Below are 20,979 nucleotides of genomic sequence, written 5' to 3' on the forward strand. Positions count from 1 at the left end.
GCAGGGGGTGTTTGAGATGTAATGCATTAGTGTGTGTGCAGGGCAGGGGGTGGTTGAGATGTAATGCAACAGTTCTCAACCTATGTATGGGTCAGGACCATCGAAAAACACATATTTCTGAGACCACTCAGTAGCAAAATGGCAGTTATGAAGTAGCAACAAAAATTAACTTTGTGGTAGGGTGTCACCACAAATGTGGAACTGTATTAATACTTGAATAAGGGTCACAGCCTTAGGAAGGTTGACAACCACTGGCTTAATGGGAAAAACCATGCAACATTCTTGCCACACTCGCAGCTCCTAGGAATTGCTAGCCACGGTTATGAAGTTGGTCTTCTGAAATGCCCATGCTAGATTTTTGCCATTCTGACAAGTATTTCTGCCAAGTTGTTTCACAATTGATGGCCATGTAAAAATAACAACTCAGTTTTAGGGAAAAAATATGTGAGCGATGGACATGAGAGCTTACAGCCTACATCCAGAGTTAGTCTGCCTGTGGCTCTTCCAGCATCATTGATGGCCACACAGGTATAGTCACCAGCATCCAGGTCCTGTGTTTCTTGAATCTTCAAAAGTCCCACAAGAGGGTCAATACTGAGGAATGTTGAGGACCTCAACTCGAGATCTCCTAAGTCAAAACAAGAGAAAGAACATTAAATGCTAAAAAATTTACATGATTTATTCTGCCACTGATAGGATTTTGAAACTTCTGAATAAGGATGATTGCAATGTTTCAAATTCCAGTTGTTTCTTGCACAACACAGACACTTTATTCTATCTAGTCTAAAACCTGGTCTGGTAATGGACAGCAAACAGCTGCACTTTCCATCCCTCAGTATCCCAATAAGAATGAGAGCTCTCGGAGGGTGCATGGCAAGCAGGGCAGGCCAGAAACAAGAATGGTGGCTTTGGTCAGTACATGGGAGCTAGGAAGGGGAAGGACGGAGAGAGGCTTCTTCTATCTTTGTGGCATGAGACATTTCACTGACCCTAAAGTGCCTGAGATATCACAAGTATCAGCTTGGTGACTGACGGGGGCTTTTTGTTGAATAGTGCCAATTCTAGTTTGTCTTGTGATAAGTCTAACTGGCTGAGATATGCATATGAATGGCTAGAGAAAAGCACTGGGTGGGAAGGGAAGGGGAAATAGGTTACCTCAACTAAAGTCTCATTCATGAAAAACTTGACTGTGGAGTGATGGAGTATTTGGAAGAAACAGATAAGGATTTCAATGTAAGGGTAGGGTGGCCCAAGAAAGGCTAGTTACATCTAGATTGCCTCCATAGCTATAAATCTCTACAGAGCATCTGATCTCCTAAGAACCACTTATTATCAAAGGAGATAACTCTTTGAATAGTCATAATGAAGATTTTTGCATGCATCTCCTGTGTTGTCCTCTTAAAAGGTCTCCCAATCAAAGGATGAATCTAACTACAATGACCAGCACACAGTGGGCTGGTGAGATGGCTCAGTGGGTAAGAGCACTGACTGCTCTTCCAAAGGTCCTGAGTTCAAATTCCAGCAACCACATGGTGGCTCACAACCACCTGTAGTGAGATCTGATGCCCTCTTCTGGTGAATCTGAAGACAGCTACAGTGTACTTATTTCAACCCAGCAGGGTTGACCAGAGTGAATAGAGGTCCTAAAAGTCAATTTCCATCAAACAGATGAAGGCTCACAACTATCTGTACAGCTACAGTGTGTACTCATATACATAAAATAATTAAATAAATCTTTTTTTAAAAAAGCACACAGCATGGGGTATGTAATTCCATTTAGTACATTTTTTTTCATTTGTTGTATGAAGGATGATACAAAGTGTTATGAGGCTTTAAAAATCTCCCCAGGAAGTTAGTCAGTCCTTGCCCTCAGGGTTTAACGACATTCCCCAAATCTGAAAGGCACCTTCTAAAATGTCATATTTTATATTTTACACAGGGTACATCAGTCATGTACCCTGGAACTGTTACTGCAAATAGGCAAGACAAACAAACAAACAAACAAACAGAGAACAATCCTGAGTGCCAGTAGCTCTTTAAGAGAATGCTGCAAAAAGGATTAACCAATGAGATTTAGCAACATATAGACAATTCTCATTTATATAATTTTCTGGAGAAAAGATGTTAAAGGATTTCTAAATTTGAAAAAAAAATCCATAAGTAAGCAATTGCCAAAGCCCCAAAGATAGTATTTCCCAGTATTCCAGAGTCAAACCAATCAGCAGCCCCGTGCTTGATACTGTGTACTCCACTCAGAAACGAGAGGGGCAGCAAATGCTTTGTCTAAGCGCCTCTGGGAAAGTTTAATAAACAAAAGCAGATGATGTTGACCTGACTTTCTCTCCTACCACAGGAGCATGCAGGTGACCGCTGTTCCTCAAGCCCCAAGATGTCTGGACTAAGCTGCATTTAGAGTTTGGCAATTTACATCTCACTCTTAGCTCTTTCTGTGTATGTCAGAAGACGAGCCACCTGTGACAGGGGCTGAAATAAAGAACTTTGGTGAGTAGCGTTTGTTCCAAATCGAATGGCTGAAGGAACTGTACACAAAACACAGCAGGGATTGGACAGCACAAGCTCAGTCAAGTTTCTATGTTGATCACATTTTGATAGCCGTTTTTTCCTTATTTCTAATGAAAATTATTCATCAAATTATTGAGATGCCAGAGAAGTATAGGCCTTCTCAGATGGAGTTGGGATGGAGATTAAATAGCTTCAGTTTTAAAAACAGATAATGAACTTTCTAGATCTATTTTAGGATTTAGAAATCATTACTACTAAGACAGGCCCGCACTTTCCCATCATCTGACTCACTTCTGGACTCTGGATTTAAAGTTTAACACTAGAGCTTTACAAATGGTTGATGGTAATGAGTCACAAGGGCCCTCCCGTGTCCTCTTAAAAAATGACTGAGGATGCTTTGAGTCCAAGAGCTTGGAGGACAAAGGCAGGCAGATCTCTGTGAGTTCAAGGCCAGCCTGGTCTACAGAGAGATTTTTAGGACAGCCAAGACAACATAGAGAAAGTCTGTCTCAAGAAACCAATAATTAATTAATTAATTAGGACCAAGGAATCCAATGAATATTTTTATTTGTATGGATTATATTTATTTGTATTTAATATGTCAGAAATCAAATTGGAAAGTTCAAAAATATAGTCATACTTACTTTATTTAAAACTCATTATATATTTTCTGTAATAAATATATTTTATAAAAATAATATTTTTCAAACCAGAAAAATATTTATTGAGAAAAGCGGCATTGTTTTAGGTTTTTGCAACTTTCCATGGTGTCTAATAGAAGACAGCTGAGTGTCCATACTTGCTCTGCCTTTTCTTTATTGGATACCATACATCATGTAGCCTCTAGAAACTCCACTACTCACTCAGAAGACAAAGAAAGGAAGAAGCCAAATATCTCAGTGTTATTATGAAAATAATACGGAGCATGTAGATACCTTCAAAGAATAGTAAGGCATCCCCAGAGATTTCAAAATACATTTAAGAACCATCAATCTTAATAAATAAATCTAATTTTATTTTTTTTACCCACAAATATTCTTTCCATAAGAATTTAATGGTGCCTCTGATTTTCCCTTAAAACTACTCTATACTGTTCATTTCTAGCAAGACCTATACTCTTGGAGGCACTTTGCCTTGTGGGATATCTTTTCTCTAGTAGATTGAAATATGCATATGCATATACATGTATATGTGTGTGTCGATATATACATGTATAAGTATACATATATATACACTCACATACCGAGAGACAGTATATATATATATATATATAATATATATATATATATATAATATATTCACTAATTTAGTCAAATATAATTGCCTAAGAAAAAGTTATTCTGAGGTTAAGGCAGAAGCTTTTCTCTACTCCTATGGCTTCTATGAGATCATATTTCCTGACCTCCCTATTACCTTCTCCCCAGGACACTAGGGCCCACTTGCCTCCAACTCAGTCTACATGAGGAAGGTTTAGGCTTCTAGTTTTCTCTTGGCAATGCTGACTGCTTATGCAATAAACTGCCTGCCTGTAACTGGCAGGGTGAACTGGACTGACATGAAGTTCAGGGATGTGTGTTGTTAATAAGCATTGGATTGTATCTAACCGTACGATGCATCAATCCCTCATGCCCTTGTGGATTGAAATCCTTTGGGATATTATTCATGGAAGTCACTGAGCTTCAGTATTTATGGTGGAGAGAGGAAACTAGGGAATTCCAGAATGTTCCATGTGGTGGCTGCATGGTTCCCTACCCCCTCCTTAGGTGTTTGAGGGTCAGAAATTGGCATGAAGACTAAGCTTTTCAGATAAGTAGCCTACTTTGTGAACAAGAATTTCCATGTGAATTACACAAGGAGTCTCCTACAACTTTCTGACGTGTTACTGTCATCATTAACTACCAAGTCACACGAACATTGACTTTCTGTGTCTACTTAACTGCTATCTGAATTTGAAGTTATATATTTATCAAACTGGAATTTCAAAGATTTGATTATTTCCAATAAGCAAAATTAGTTAACAGTCACTAAAATAAATCTTATCAAGGAACAAAACTAGAATATATTTTTTAATTAGTATCAAGGCAATAGATCTACTAAAAAACCTTTGAGCATTTTGAAAAGCACAGAAATGGCATTATCCCTTAGTTTCTCTCCTTACTTTTGATTTATATTATTTAAAAATATTTTTTACATAAAGCTTTTGTCTTTTTATCTCATGTTCCCCAAGTTTGAACCCGATGTGAATTCATAATTTTGTGATTATGACATCAACCTGTTGCTATGGGAACGTCTATGATTTAACAAACAGAATCATAACAACAGGGCTTTGTGCTACTTAGCATTTTTCATCTGAAGATTAAAAAGTATTTTTGCAAACAGCATCTCAATAATCCTAGCAACCTCCCTTCTAGAATGTTTACAGCATTTTCTTCACTTTTATCATCAAGGGCTAAGAGGGAAGCAGAAGCCAGGGTGTGTACACACATGCCAATTATGGGCATCTGTGCTTGGACCAAGCTTCACTAAGACCCAATCGAGCATTGCTGGGTTTGTGTTATAGAATGATGGGTATTATCTATACATTAAAATGTAGATGTCAGTTCTATAACTGATGGGATATTGAAACTGACCAAGACATACACTTATCCATCATTTCCTGTACACCTCCATGTACATCTGCCATTGAGCCACATACAGAAGGCATCCTTGAGGATCTCACATTTTAATAGTATCAACATGCATCTCTAAGAACAGTGAACTGAAACCAGGGAAGCTATTTTAAACGTCAACTGAATATTCTTGGACAGTTTTCTACAGGAAACAGTCCTAAACTAACAAAGAGAACGCTCAGCTGGTTTAGCGAGGCAGCTTCTCCTGCTTTGATTTCACGGTCCTATAATCCATACCAGATGTCAAATCCTGAAATTCAGAGTTCAGAATTTTGAACTATTGTCTCCAGTGAGATCATAAACACATTTTATAGGCCTGCTAAGTCACACACCAAAACAAATTTTTAACAAATCTTTTTTTCAGAAAAAAGAAAACAAGCAAAACTAGCCAAACATCAACATACTTAAGAAATGTTACCTTTGAACCACTTTACTTGAGGTGGGGGAATCCCAGAGGTTTTACATTCCATAACTGTCGTATCCCCAAGGGCCACCAAGAGCTCACTTTGAACTACCACCAACCTTGGGGCTTCTGAAAAACACAGAGATACAGGCAGTCAACATCTATGTGGCCTTTGTTTGCTGAATGAATCAATGAACATTACACCAGCATTATGTCCCTGCTTACATTGAGAGTGAAAGACACTCTCACACTGTGTATGTGCACAGGTACATAAGATGAAAAAGATGGATGTTGAGGCCAAAACAAGGATGTTAGACAAAAATAATGACAAAAGCATAAAATAATTATGAGGTTGTTTCAACAAACTTCAAAGAAAAAAAAAGGAACAAAGTATAGGGATGTAATTACGAACTCTTGATGAAACAGAGGTCTGCTAGGAGAATGGGCTCAGACAAATAGATCCCAGAGCCTAAACACTAAGAGAACAGAAGAGAGGCGTGATGAAAATAAAACTGGAATTGAAAGAGGGTAGTGTTAAGGTCCTCAGCTAATACAATCACAGACAGAGACAATCCAATTTTGTACCCTGTATCCTGTGATTAATTGCCTTCTGCCATTTTCTCTGCTTTTCTCCTGCCATGCTAAATAAGGGTGCTCGTTCCTGTAGTAAAGTTATTTCCTTTTGTTTATGTCTGTGTTTTTCTTACTGCTTTCTGCTGTACCCTGGGCTCGCTCACAAGCTTTCTCTTCCCTAAATGGTTCAAGAACTTCCTAACTTCATCTGAGGTTGTTTTAGACAATCATGAAGATCATGTCATTTCTCTGCTTTAAAAAAACCCTCCCACAGTGCCTGCTGCCTTCAAAGGGTTTGGCTTTCAAAGCCCATAACTGCTGGGTTGCCCTTTTCAACTTCACCTGCGCTACACTTGCAGGCTTCTCACTGGGTACACAGCTCCATTTGGGAATCCAAAACACAGCTCTCTATCATTCATTGTCCTGCCTTTGCTTTTGGCCATCTTCCCCAAGTGGCTCTGCCACAGTGGCTCTTCAGATTCCACTCATTCTTTCAGACTTAACTTAAATCCTCTCTCCTTTGGGAAGTCTGACATTCTTCCTTCAGAACCCGTCTTAACCTCTGCAGACACCCCACCCCACTCCCAAGCCCCGCATCTGCAGACATCCCGCCCCATTCCCAAGCCCTGCATCTGCAGACACCCCACCCCACTCCCAAGCCCCGCATCTGCAGACACTCTGCCCCACTCCCAAGCCCCGCATCTGCAGACATCCCGCCCCATTCCCAAGCCCCGCATCTGCAGACATCCCGCCCCATTCCCAAGCCCCGCATAGTACTTGACAGTCCTTTGCTTTATAGTTTTATAGATCCACTCCCATTTTGTGAGCCTTTAAAAAGTTAAGGACTAGTGTGGCATGGATTTTGATTGTTTTTGTTTTAGCGCTCAGTCTCCAGCAGAGCTTTTGGCATGCTCAGGGTGTTACACAGCAAAGAAATGTGCTGGATATTTTGGCTTCTCTGTGAATAACGTGAAATTTACTTCCACCATGCAGAATCCTGTTTTCATCACTGCCTGCATCTCCTTCCTCCACTACCTCTCTACCTGTTTTCTGTGGACTTTTTTTTTGTTTGTTTGTTTGGTTTTTTTTGTTTTTCGAGACAGGGTTTCCCTGGCTGTCCTAGAATTCACTCTCTAGACCAGGCTGGCCTGGAACACAGAGATCCTCCTGCCTTTGCTTCCCAAATGCTGGGATTAAAGGCGTGCGCCACCACTGCCTGGCTTCCATGGACATTTCTAATCCAGTCATTTTTTAATCTGAGCCCACATTCCCTTAAATAATTGCTCTCTCTGTACCTGTCTTGTGATCACTTTTTTCAGGCTCTTAGGACTGATGACTTTTCATCCCTGTATTATTTTATGCTAATTCATTCTCTGTTCCTCTTGTGGCTTTTCTATACTTCCCTCCTCAGCTTTTTCAACGCTGACAGTCTTAATGTGTTACCATGCTTGGAGTCAAATGGAAATGGGGAAATAGGTATATTTTATTATGATATAATTGCTCACAATTTGCAACCTGACATTAGAAACATCACGATATTTTCAACCACTACTAGGAAGTTCAAATTAAACACAGATATCCCTTGAAATAATAACATTGTATATATCTTAAAAATTTTGCTTTAACTTTGGAATAGGAAATAGTAGAAATGGTAGATAAAATATGAAAACAATATGATACACAATTTTGATTATAAGTTGATAGGTATAAAATGGAAGGTGATGTGAGAAAAGAGATAGAAAACTTTATTTTGAAGTTGAAACATTACCGAAAATGAACCACGGTGGGGTATAAGTCTATAGACAGTCTAGAAGTCTTTCACAATCTAGAAACTTCCTTGATTTCTGCTAACAAATATTTCCTCACTCATGAACAATCTTTGCTTTAATCAATATGTAGAATTAATTATAAATTACAACACTGGGTACAATTTGTGACATTACTGATCTGGAAGGGCTTTCTCATTGCTTACCACAATATTCACCCTATTTCCATTGCCTTGTGAGCTGTTATACTCACCTATGTATCTGAGGGTGGAACTTTGCTTATCTGTTCCAGCTGCATTGCTTGCCAGGCAACCGTAAGTCCCTGCATCTTTGGGAACTGCATTCTTGATAAATAAAGTACCTTCTGAGGTCATCCTGTATCTTTGGAGTTTAAAAAAAAGTAAAATTAAAAATACTGCAATACTAGTATTGTGTTATAGGACCAAGACCTCCTGTTTCTGTGCCCAGTTGATTTGATAAAATGATTTGACAAAAAGCAATGTGGGGAGAGAGGTTTTATTTTGTGTACATGGTCGTTATGTTTCACCACCATGAGGAAGACATGTAGGGAATTGAAGAAGTTTTTCCCATCCCAACCACAGTCAAAAGCAGGGAGTATCAGCTGATACTATCAAGGGTATTATGGGTTCAGAATTGGTCTTACATTAGAGACTGCTATAGAGTCTTCTATTTATTAAAACTTTGAATCTTCCCAATAACCAAATGAGCCAGATAATGTAAGGGTCTTTGTTTTACAAGGGTTAAAAGAGGTCACACCACTTGTTCAAAATCAGTTACTAAAGGGAAGTACTAGATTCTATACACAGGTAGCTTTGTCTCCTACGGCGAGCTGCTCAGGAAATGGTCCATTCACATGAAAACCTGAGAGAAGCAATTTGATATCACCCACAGAATCTGTGATAAGGCTGAGAATGGAATCTGGCTCCGCTTGCTGGAACAAGTCTAAGCCTCCACCTCAGGCGAAACCAGGGGTCTTGGAAGCCTGGTGATGGCCAGAAGCCTTGATGCTTCTGATCCACATATGTACTACTTTCAGAGCCTAAAGGACTCTAGAAGCATGCAATAATGTAAAGGACTCCTTAGTGGGCTATAGCAACAAGTGGAAGCTGGCATCAAGAATATGTGTGGCCTGTAGTAAAACTTCCTTGTGTTCTCCCTCCCTCCCTCTTCCTCTTTCCCCACTAAATTCATGACAATGCCTTACATAGATTGATTATAACTACACAATATTTCCTCCAGATACAGTGGATTATCCTATTCCACTTCAAGATAAATAATAAGTCATGGTGTCCTGTTTACAACTCAAAAAATGGTAGGAAACTTGATCTTAATTGTTGAAATTAAGAATTAATAACCTCACACTTTTATAAGTCACCATTTGCATTTTTTTCGACATTTCTTAGTCTGTTTAGAAAGTGTAAAGCCATAGATTTTGAAGTTTTAAGTACTAAGGATAGGGTCTGATGAACTTGCTCCCAAAATTTCATTAACCTTTCTCATTCAATAGAAATAAAGAAGATGATACAAACCCAGTACCTGTGTGAACCCATGATAAACATCTCATTAATGGTCCAGACAATCTTTGGTTTTGGATACCCTGTTGCAGAACACATGATGGAGACCTCAGACCCTCCTGTGAAAGACTGATTCTTGGGCATCACAGTGACTTTGGGTTTTTCTGTAAATGAAATGAAAATATCATGTTGAGTTGCCCACTTATATTGGCATGAGGAGATGTGAGTGTTGATCAGGAGTCACTCAAGCTCCCATAATCTACACTTTATTATTTGGAGGATAGCCCTACCACAGCCCAATCACAGGCCTGCCATTATCAGCAAAAGAATGAGAAATGAAGGAAATGAAGGCCAGAGAAGCCAACTTCCCTTCGAAAGCAAATGAACTTGACCCTGATGCCATGTTTCTCCGTCCACGGGTCACCAAGAGCTCTGTTGCTACCTTTTCCCACCTCTGAGCTCTAGGTTTTTGCCTGCTATTCTAAAACTTCCAGTTAATCTTGTTTGCAATTGTCAACCTCAAGTGAAACCTTCAGGTCTTTTCAAACAGTGAAAGCAGGTTTGTAGACACACCTGTTCTGCTTATGCTGTCTGCTTTATTTGAACCCATTTTTCTTTTTCAATCTATTAATTACCTTTCTGTTGAAGTCAGACCATGTCTTTCAGACTGTGCATCTCCTATTATCTTCCATAGCATTTAACATTGTAACGAGTTGGATCTAAAAGATACTTAACATAGTTGATAGAATACAAACCATACTTCAGCCGTAACTGCCAGCCCCTCCTATGAGGTCATGTGACTCTTACATGCAGAACCACAAGACCTCAATATAACAAGAAATGACAATGTTTCAAATTATCTAATATTTTCCACTTGTGTGAAGTTTTGAAAATGGAACTTGAAACCTGCAATTTGCTGTCAAAATATAACAGCTCCTCTTCTATCACCTGTTCTCTATGTCTCTTTGTCAGGCAGTAAGAATTCACCCCCCCCAAAGAAGGTGCTATCAAAGAAAGAGCAAATAATTCTTCTGGGGAAAAAGAATCCTCCAGTTTAGATACAGCAAAAGGAAACAAACATTCATCCACAGTGCTTGAAATGGGAGGATCCCACCAGTCCTAAGAGAAACAAGTCGATCCGGTTGGTGTTGGCTTCTGTTCTTGCTCAGGGTTCTGTACACACACCCGGAACTGTGCTATGGCTACATTTATGGCTTTCTATCTCCACATTCTGTTTCACTGGCTCTTTTTTTTATGATGAAATTGAGCAAGTCACGAAACAGCCTAGACCTGGATATGCTCTTGGTGTCACTACTGCAAGTTACTGGGCAACTTGTGACTTAATTTCACTAAGAGAAATCATTCTCTGGAAGCTCTACTCACATAGCAAAGTTGCTACACAAACAAAGAACTTAATTAGTGCTTAATTGCTAGCAGCTTAAAGTCAGCCTTCTCCGTTTTTTTCTTTTCTCTGTTTACATTGCAGTTTTCAGATTAGGATCTAGCCTTTGAAGTTAACGGTTGAAGTCTTTCCCCAACCTGTGGACCTGGTTGGTAGATAGGCTCCTTTTTCCACAGATTCTTTTCTGTGAACATAGGGCTAAAGAGATGCATGAGGTCAAAGGCAGAATGGCCACAGCCAGTAAGTCACATTGTGATTCCATCTGGATTCCATCAGTTCTGGAAGGCTAAGAGACTGCACATGGTATAGGGGTGTCACTGACAATCTTCAGGGGAAGAGAAAGGGGAGCAGTTCCCTTCCTTCCTTCCTCCTTTCCTCCCTTCTTTCCTCCTTCCCTTCCTCCCTTCCTTCCTCCCTCCCTTCCTTCCTTCCTTCCTCCTTCCCTTCCTTCCTCCCTCCCTTCCTTCCTTCCTCCCTTCCTTCCTTCCTTCCTCCCTTCCTCCCTTCTTTCCTTCCTTCCTTCCTCCCTTCCTTTCTTCTTCCCTTCCTTCCATTCCTTTCCTTTTTTTTGGCAATTTATTGGATATTCACATGTATTCATTCTCACTTTTCTAAATTAAATATTTCTCATGGCTACCTCATGGTAACATAGGACTGCTGCGAAGCCTCAGGCTCCTCACAAGATTTTTGTCTAAGCTTGGAGCCTTGCAATGAAGTCTTCCAGAATGGGCCTGGCACATATCCCAGCAAGAAACCCACTGGTAGGCTCTGTGGTTCAGATTTCAAAGTAAAAATAAATGTCAGTTGCTCAAACCAGGATGCAGAAAGTGAAGAGGTTATTAAGCAAATAAAGCCTGGATGTAGGGTGCTGCCTGGGGTCACGAAATAAAACTGTGTACTACATGCAGATGGAGTGACTTCATCCTGAGAGGTGAGAAATTTACCATTGCCCCGGGAAGAGTACTCCTGCCCATGATAAGAAAATCAGAAAGGGCATGAGAAAACACAGGGAAGCAAACCTGGCTGCCCACCAAGTAACACTTGAATAAAGATGGTCAAAATGAGTCAGCCTTTAATTATGTTAATAAGGATATAATACCTCTTGCTATAATGGATTTAATTTGTTATTTTTTTAACCCATAGGGGAAGAATTCCCATTTTAGTAAAGTGGTGGAGATGCAGCAAGAGTATGACATAGAAGAATCAATTCTTCAGTGTGATGACTTTATTTACCCCCACACAAATCCAATCTCACATCTTCTTATTTATTATTTTAGTAGATAAAATGCATCAGTTGGATATAGAAGGCAAAGTCCAGTTTTAGGTCCCAAGGATATGTGATTGGCTTTTATTTGAGGTTTTCATCATAATTTCATGGCCCTCACTAACGTTCCCACCACCACAACACCCATCATGCACAGCAGCACACTATTAGCCAAAGCAATGGAATGGTGATGGTGGGATAAGGAAACACTGATGTTTTATTTCTAAGTTATAAAAAACTCAAAATATACATTTAAAGAATAATGTATCTCCAGTGATTCAAAATAATTAAATACACACATGTTTGATACATTCAAACAGTTTTAAGCCTTGGGTGCCTTTATGACCTATTGAGACAAATTCTACAGGCCCAAGAAAACAATGATCATCACACATACTAGAATCAACAAAATAAAAAACAAATCTCATCACCCCTTGGCAGTTGCCAGGAGCATCCAGGAGGCGTCTGTCCTAACTGCTGCACATGGTTTATTGTTCTCTAGCCACTGGCTGGAAAATTTCAAAGACCACACCAATAGACTGTCTCTCTAAGGAGACCTAATCATCAATGACAGACTAGTCAGACAATGCTAAGACCTTTAATCTAAGCAGCTATTCACAATACTTACCACCATGAGCACACACAAAACAAGTTTGGCCGATTTCTGCATGTTTCATGTATTTTCACTCAACATTCATTTCTTGAGAACAAACTATGTTTCTAACACTTGTACTGTCAAGGATCTCACAAATATAAACGCGTTATTTTGTTTTTAGGCTGTGTTTCTTTTTAGTCAATCTGCTGAAGTAGAAAGGCAGGCTGACTTTTGTGTGTATTATGTGCAAAGTACTGAATGCTAGACTTACTTTACAGATGAAAGAAACAGGCTCAGAAGAGCTTAATAAATTACCCAAAAGTGTTTAAAATGCAGAGCTGGGAGTGAACCTGGGTCTTGCTGATTCCATGTTGTCTAGACTTGAATATAAATAATAATATTACCTACTGCAGAGGGTTATGCTGGGATAGCTATATTTGTAGACATAAAACAGAACAAGTCCTGGCATTTAGGAGATGGTAGGCAACTACTGCCTTAAATGTTAAGTGTCTGTTACTTGCTAAAGTATAACAAAAAAGTACTACATAATTTTACATACCCTGAGCATGTGTACTATGAAATGATAACCATCATCCTAATATTCTATTTAGATTAACCAGCTAGTTACAAGGAATGCTTATTGCTTCTTAGGAAATTTAGGATTGTCTCTAGATACTTAAGATGTATTATTGTAAATTCTTTTTCTGCTTTACTGACAGGGAATGAACATGCTAATGCCTATGTCACCTGGCACAGTGCTGCAATGGGCATGTGTTTATGCTTGCAAATCTCACACTCAGTGAAGGGATGCTGCACTTCAGAGAGGTCTTTCATCCATCACCTTGGAAAGCAGTTTTCTTTCCATTGCACTATTGTCTCTGGTGACATGGACTAATGAATGACATTAATATTATAGAAAGCATACTGATGCACATCCTGTTCCCACAGAAACAGCATGGAGGAAAGCTGAAGGCTTTGTTTAGCCCTCTGGTTTCCACATGGCAGCAAGTGGCCCTGAAGCTGTAACTTGCCACTGAATCTGCAGATGAAAGCAGGCATCCTGCTTTGTTCTTCAGCAGTGAGCATCCATCTTAAGGGGAGGAAGGAGCAGCTAAATTGCTCTGAACTCTTGTTGCCTCAAAAAGTGGGATACTGTTTCAAACAAGACTTTGAAACTAACATCATACAGATAAATAGAGGTCACCACTTATTCCAACTTCTAAACCTGACCAGCACAAGCTTTTCTAAGTCTAACAGCTACTGAAACATATTAAAAAAATTTTTTAAAAAAATCATTTTAGCCTGGTGCAAAACTTTACAAAACTCAAATATCATAGTTCCTAAGTTGGGGAGAACTAATGAAAATAATACTTTAAAAATAACAGCTTCATAAAAATTTTTTGTGAAGAAATTACTAGATTATAAGTTTGGGTTTTACATGTATGCAGTAATGTGCTGGCATGTGCTACAACTGGAAAAGAAAACAATTACATAATGAAATCTAAAACTGGGGATGTGACTCAAAGAAACCACTGGAAGCTAAGGAAACATGAAAGGTCAGGTGAGGGACCCAAGAGTCCAAGGGGATGACCTACACTCAACCAAGCCATCCAATTGACCTGCGTTGTTGGAAATATAGCTGATTTATTGTGTTCCTGAATCTACTTTTCATTGTGGGTGATACATGTTGTGAGCATGTTAAATAATCTATGAGATTCTCATGAACAAGGCTACATGAGAAACTGGAAAATAATTAGCACTGATTTTCTAAAACTGATTTCTACTCTATTGTACAGCTATAAAATGGATTTTGCAGAGGTTTCTCCTTCTTCTATGCAGCTATCTTTATCACAGAGAAAGCTAACTTCAATGGATTGTTGTTTTATATCAAACAACTTTTATAATATTCATTTTTATTGTTACAATATTTTATAAATTTTAAAGAATATGACAAAATAAAAAAAATTACATAATGACTAAATGATTTGTAGCTGTATCCCAGCCTGACAAACATTCATCTACCTACTGATTTAGGTCATTCAGTTTCTTCAAAACATGTTGCATTGTTCTCAAATGAATTACTTCCATTTCTGATTAGCAGAATGCTGGTGATGAGTTGGATGCATGAAGCTTGCACAACAAAATGACATAATCCTAGTAAGAACGATTTATAAGCTCACTCCCTGAACTTGCCATTAATTTGGAACTAGGAGAAGTGTCAGGGGAGTATATTTCAATATTTCAAACTTATCCACTTATCCCTAGCTAACTAATGAAGTTCTGTAAGTGGCCAAGGATTCCTTCCAAAGAACTGAGGATGACAACTGAAAAACAATGAACCATACAAACCAAACAAGCAAAGGCAACAAAATCAGAAGTCAGTTGTCTGGAGAAAGAAGCTGGTCCACTGAAATCTCAAGTTAAACAATCCCAGGCTTATACAACAGTGCACACCTGTAGCTCTTGTACTCTGGAGGCAGAGGCAGGAGAATTGTAAGTTTGAAGCCAGTTTGAGTTGTATAGCAAGACACTATATTCAAACAAACAAAAGTAAACAAAACCAAAAAGTAAACTTTTCCAAGTGGTACTTTATCAAAGTACCTAGTTATACTGGAAATACAAAGACCTGGTTATAACCTCTGCCAGATGGAAATTACTTCCTAAAATGATAATAATCCAAGAGAATTTGAGCCATCGTTTCTTAATGTGACAGTTAAGTAAGCTTCCTGAAACGTCTTTGCTGTTTCTGCCTTTATTCTTTCCACAAAGAGTAGCGTCCATTCTTTCCAATATGTTAGCCAAAAAAATCCTTATCACCACCAACTCCCTCACAAACTCATGACCTCTCTCCTTAATTATTACCCTTACAGATTTATACATATAAATATATAAATACAACTTACTGAGTCCATTTAGTTGCTTGTATATACATGTTTTTAGGGCTGACCACTTAGTATTGAGTAAGTAACTACGGGTTCATTCTGGGGGAAGAGTAATTGGCCCAGATACAGGGAGAAGTATTAATCTCAGAGGAAAGACAGGTAATCTGTAGACTTCTCAGTAGGTGGCACCCTGGCAACAAACCACACCGGCATGGAGCTAGACAAAAATCAAAATCCATCTTGACAGATGCTGAATTTGCCAAAAATAGAAATAAAAAAACCCTCCACACCCAAATGCCAATGTGATTGCGAAATTCATCTATTAAGAAAAGGATGATAGCCCAGCAGCTGAATCAGACAGACGCAGATACCACAGCCAAAGAGTGGATGGAACGGAGCTCGGGGATTCTTGTGGAAGGATTGTGGGTCCTGCAGGAAATAGGAACTCCACAGGAAGACCAACAGCATCATCTAACCTGGACCCTTGGGGCTCTCAGAGACTCAACCACCAACGGAAGAACATACACAGGCTGGACCTAGGCCTCCCTGCACATACGTAGCAGGTGTGCATCTTGGTCTTCGTGTGTCCCGAACTGCAACAGGGACTATCCCAGAGCTGCCCAGACAGGCAGTCCATGGGATGTGTTCTACTAGCTGGGCTGCCTTGGCTGGCCTCAGTGGGAGAAGATACGCCAAACCTCACAGAGTCTTGATGTGCCAGGGTGGGGGAGGAATACCTAGGAGGGGGTTCCACCCTCTCAAGGGAGAAGAGCAGGGAAGAAGGAAAGAATTGTGGGTGGGAATACAGGGAGGGGGCAGCGAGTTAGATGTAAAGTGAATAAGTAAAATAAATAAATAAATAATGTTTTAAAAAGAGAGAAGGGCAGTACTTTCAGGGACACTCAGTGACAAAGTAAGGCTAGGTTCCATGTTAACCATAGAATCATAATGGTAAAAACTACAAATTATACAAAAGAAATCTACCTTTTATATTATCCTGTGCTATAATTTTATTTATGGCTTCAGTATTCATTTTAACTAAGTCTTTTCAATTATTTACATGCTAATGTTTCCACTTAATACTATTTTTTCCTAACCTAAAAAAAAATCACTCATTTATTTAGGCATTGTTATGGACTGATCACTCAAAATATATCAACATAAAAAATTATGAATAAAAGGGATTTAATTTTAAAAAAATTTGCTCTCACTTGTAAAGTTTTCAAAGAAATGGTTGCTATCAACGATCATTATCAAGTCTTTTCTTTAGTGATGGTTTTACAGCAATTTCTCTAAATCATGGAATTTCCAAGGTCGAAGTTGAGATTTATATTTTCATTTGGCTTTTAAACAGTAGCAAGCAAAAATGTTCATTATTGTTTTGTGGCATATTAGGGAATTGAGGCTTTAGAAACCAGTCCTGTGTCTCTAAAACTTCTCTTGGTGACATCTTGAACTATCAAAAGTCAGTTAGTACATAAAAGGGGACCACTTCCTAGGAGCACACAAGAGTCATAGAACCAAATACAACTCCCTAGGACTTTTGTTTTGTTTGTGGCCAAAGTCATTTGCTCCCTTGCTTACTGTATGAGGGAAGCAGCCACCGGGCCGTGGAAGAGCCTCTACCATAGACGTCCAATGTGAAGTCACAACCTCCCCTGCCCTCATTATACTTCCCTTCCTTTATCACAACGACAACGTTCACCCTGCCTTTCTGTTCCATGCCTGGAACCTTTTCCTCACCTCTGCAGCTTAATCCTGACAGCCCCACTCAGCTGGTTTTCCCTGAGGAGCCTTGTCATTTTAGAGAGCCAATGCCAGACATTCTCAAACCTAAGTGATTCCTCTCATTCTATAAGAAAAGGCTGCAGCTGGCTGGAGGGAATAGAGGCCTATTTAAACCTGTGAGTTTAAGCCAGCCAGGTCTAGGTAGCAAGACCCTGGCTCCAAAATGAATAAATAAATTAACTAAGTAAGCAAATAAATAAGGCTACGGGGATGAAGGTGGAAGGATGGCTTGCGTGGATGAAGGTGGGAGGATGGCTTACGAGGATGAAGGTGGGAGGATGGCTTGTGGGGATGAAGGTGGGAGGATGGCTTACGAGGATGAAGGTGGGAGGATGGCTTACGGGGATGAAGGTGGGAGGATGACTTACGAGGATGAAGGTGGGAGGACGGCTTGCTGGGATGAAGGTGGGAGGACGGCTTGCTGGGATGAAGGTGGGAGGACGGCTTGTGGGGATGAAGGTGGGAGGACGGCTTGCGGGGATGAAGGTGGGAGGATGGCTTACGGGGATGAAGGTGGGAGGATGGCTTACGGGGATGAAGGTGGGAGGATGGCTTATGGGGATGAAGGTGGGAGGATGGCTTGCTGGGATGAAGGTGGGAGGATGGCTTAGGGGGATGAAGGTGGGAGGATGGCTTGCTGGGATGAAGGTGGGAGGACGGCTTACGAGGATGAAGGTGGGAGGATGGCTTGCTGGGATGAAGGTGGGAGGACGGCTTGCTGGGATGAAGGTGGGAGGACGGCTTGCTGGGATGAAGGTGGGAGGACGGCTTGCGGGGATGAAGGTGGGAGGATGGCTTTCGGGGATGAAGGTGGGAGGATGGCTTGCTGGGATGAAGGTGGGAGGATGGCTTATGGGGATGAAGGTGGGAGGATGGCTTGCTGGGATGAAGGTGGGAGGATGGCTTGCTGGGATGAAGGTGGGAGGACGGCTTGCTGGGATGAAGGTGGGAGGACGGCTTACAGGGATGAAGGTGGGAGGACGGCTTGCTGGGATGAAGGTGGGAGGATGGCTTACGGGGATGAAGGTGGGAGGATGGCTTACGGGGATGAAGGTGGGAGGACGGCTTGCTGTGTTGCACTGGCCACACCCTCAGCAGCTCCCATTTCTTAGCTCATCCTTCCTCAACCAGGCTTCTTTCTCTTGGAAAGGCTTTCTGACCACCTGGTAAAAGCTGACTTACTTTTCATGGAATTCCACAAGCATCAACTCTTGAAAGAAGTCCTTCTAAATCTACCCAGCATTCCAGGGCAGAATTAAAGGCTTTAGCATGCCTTGATGTAGTTAGTTCACATTGTTGTAAATATTTGTTTTAATGCCTTTATTACATTATGGCCATTGGTTTGATGTTGTGATTGTTTGTTTGCTTGTTTGTTTGTTTTATTTTCATTGGTTTAGGTGCTGAGAATGGAGCAAGAAAGAAGGTGGGGTGCACACTGTCATGTGAACTACATCCCAGTATCCTACTATCTTGTATTCCATTTTGGATAAATAGGATGCTGTTTACTTCATTATACATTTACAGCAAGGGGTATATTGCCAGATAGTTAATTTGTGGTACATAAATTGATGAATAAATAAATAAACATATAAGCAAATAACCAAATAAAAACTGTCACTAACTCAATCCAAAGTTAACCTTTCTCAAGTTGGGCTAGAGAAGCTCACAGAATTCCGAGAACCAACTTGCACGCTGACACACAGGTGCCCGGTCATCTAGAGGCTCAGGAGCCTGTCGAAGCTCTTAAGTAGTTTCTCAGATATAATTCATTAATAAACTAGCAGATGTAGAATGTCTCCCCTCTATCAGCACCAATTAGAATGACTTAGTGATTGGGAAATAACTAAACAGAATTTATTACTCTCACGTAATCACTAATTATAACTTAAAGTGCTTTGCTGATTTCTGAAGTCGTGTGAGCAAACTGCTGAGTCCCCAGGAAGTAGTCACAGGGACCTTCTTACATATATTTGGCTAGTGAGAAGTATGTGAAGCTTTGACAGTTGACTCGCATCCGAGGTGAGTACATTTTCCCTGTGTATCTACACTAACTGGAAGCAGTGTCAGAGCTGAGCATACTGATGTCCAAAGAGCTGGGGATTTAGTGAGAACAGAAAAACCCTAAGTAATTGGTGGTAGAAGTGCTGTGACTGGGAATGGACTGTGGTAAACACAATCTTCGAGGGCTAGAGGGCACACTACTGTCCCCACACATTTCATTAGCAGTTCTATTATTTAGTTAGTTGACATGGTTGCTGATTCCTCATCTTCTTCATCTCCTTCTACCTGTCAGTCAATGCACTGAGGAAGGAGTTATCTTTCTCCCAGCTAGTGCATTCATTCCAGCATCAACCTCTCCGACATCCTTCCTGTTAGCTCTCTCATTTGGGTTTGTGACAATGTTCATTTTCCATGGTCCCTCTTTGCTGAAAATTCAGATGTTTATTGTTTACAGCTTCTTTAAAACAACTTTTATATACTTGAATATCTATAAGCCATCCAAATTCTCTTTAAAATCTACATAAATCGCCTTCTTAAGCTCTTCCTTGTACATACATTCTATTTAAAGGCACTTTAACTTTTCTGTCTTTCAAGTTTTAGAGAGATATAATTTCTTCCATCTAGAATTTGAGTTCTCTGACATCTTTGCAGAGCAAAGACGCCTTAGATGAAAGGCAATCAAACATGAAGCATATGCTAGCTGCTGCCATTTGAATGCATGGAGTTGGAATGTGTTGAAACAGAAACGTGATCTATGGAGGCAGTAGACTGAATTTAGCAGATAAATTGAATGTTAAACTTTTATTACAAGAAAACTAACTTCGTTATCTACTGAAATGCTGCATTTGCTCTTTTTGTTAGATTTCATTTCTAGCCCAGAAAGGATTTAAAACAGCTTAGTCTGTAATTTAATATGTAAAATTCTATAACTTTAAACTTTCAAATATAAGTATTTGTACATTGAATTGTTTCATGGCACCCTTAAGAACAATTCCTCACTAAAGATATTTTAAAATAGATAGAACAATACTTGACATTTTGTAGATAAGAGATAAGTTTTCAAATATACTGTCTAGATACATGTACTCTTACCTGAACACTAAGTGAGGCTATAACTTAGCTCAAGAAACTTTTAAATGCCTTTTTATAATGAATTCCATAGCGTTTATAAAAAGGATTCAGAGAAGAAAAGTATGCAGTTTAGTTCACTGGCTTCAATGAGAATGGCCGCATAGGCTAAGATGGGAGCAGCCAGTCGGGAGACACAAGCCAGACGAGTCATAGGGGAGTTGCAGGGCAGCAGGGACAGGATCAGGAGGAGGTGGGGAGGAGGAGGTGGATCAGTGTCCCTCTCTGCCCCTTCCCTGCAAGTGGAGGGCCTGCCTCCAGGGAGCGCCTTAACCCAGAGACTCAGTGAGATCCACCATTTTCTTTCCCGTGAGTTTCTAAGAAAGGACCACCCAGCCAGGAGGCACAGGCCCCACGAGTCGCAGGGGAGTCCCAGGGCGGAAGGGACAGGACAAGCTCTAGTCAGAGACACTAAGAACATCTAACACCAAAAATCAAGAGATGGCGAAA

At 40.1% G+C, this 20,979-nt stretch overlaps 1 protein-coding gene across 3 annotated transcripts in view; it reads right to left on the reverse strand.

Annotated features, from left to right (window-relative positions):
- Positions 1–20,979, reverse strand: part of Hmcn1 (hemicentin 1) — a 473,399-nt gene that overhangs the window by 229,576 nt on the left and 222,844 nt on the right. For all 3 annotated transcript variants that reach the window (XM_031384523.1, XM_031384530.1, XM_031384516.1), the window contains exons 12-15: positions 9,492–9,633; positions 8,188–8,315; positions 5,611–5,724; positions 470–628 (exon numbers count right to left, since the gene is read on the reverse strand). In XM_031384523.1, the coding sequence (XP_031240383.1) occupies positions 470–628; positions 5,611–5,724; positions 8,188–8,315; positions 9,492–9,633 (543 nt within the window). The remainder of the gene's footprint in view (positions 1–469; positions 629–5,610; positions 5,725–8,187; positions 8,316–9,491; positions 9,634–20,979) is intronic.

This window comes from Mastomys coucha, unplaced genomic scaffold (genome assembly GCF_008632895.1).
Source record: "Mastomys coucha isolate ucsf_1 unplaced genomic scaffold, UCSF_Mcou_1 pScaffold1, whole genome shotgun sequence".
NCBI lineage: Eukaryota > Metazoa > Chordata > Mammalia > Rodentia > Muridae > Mastomys > Mastomys coucha.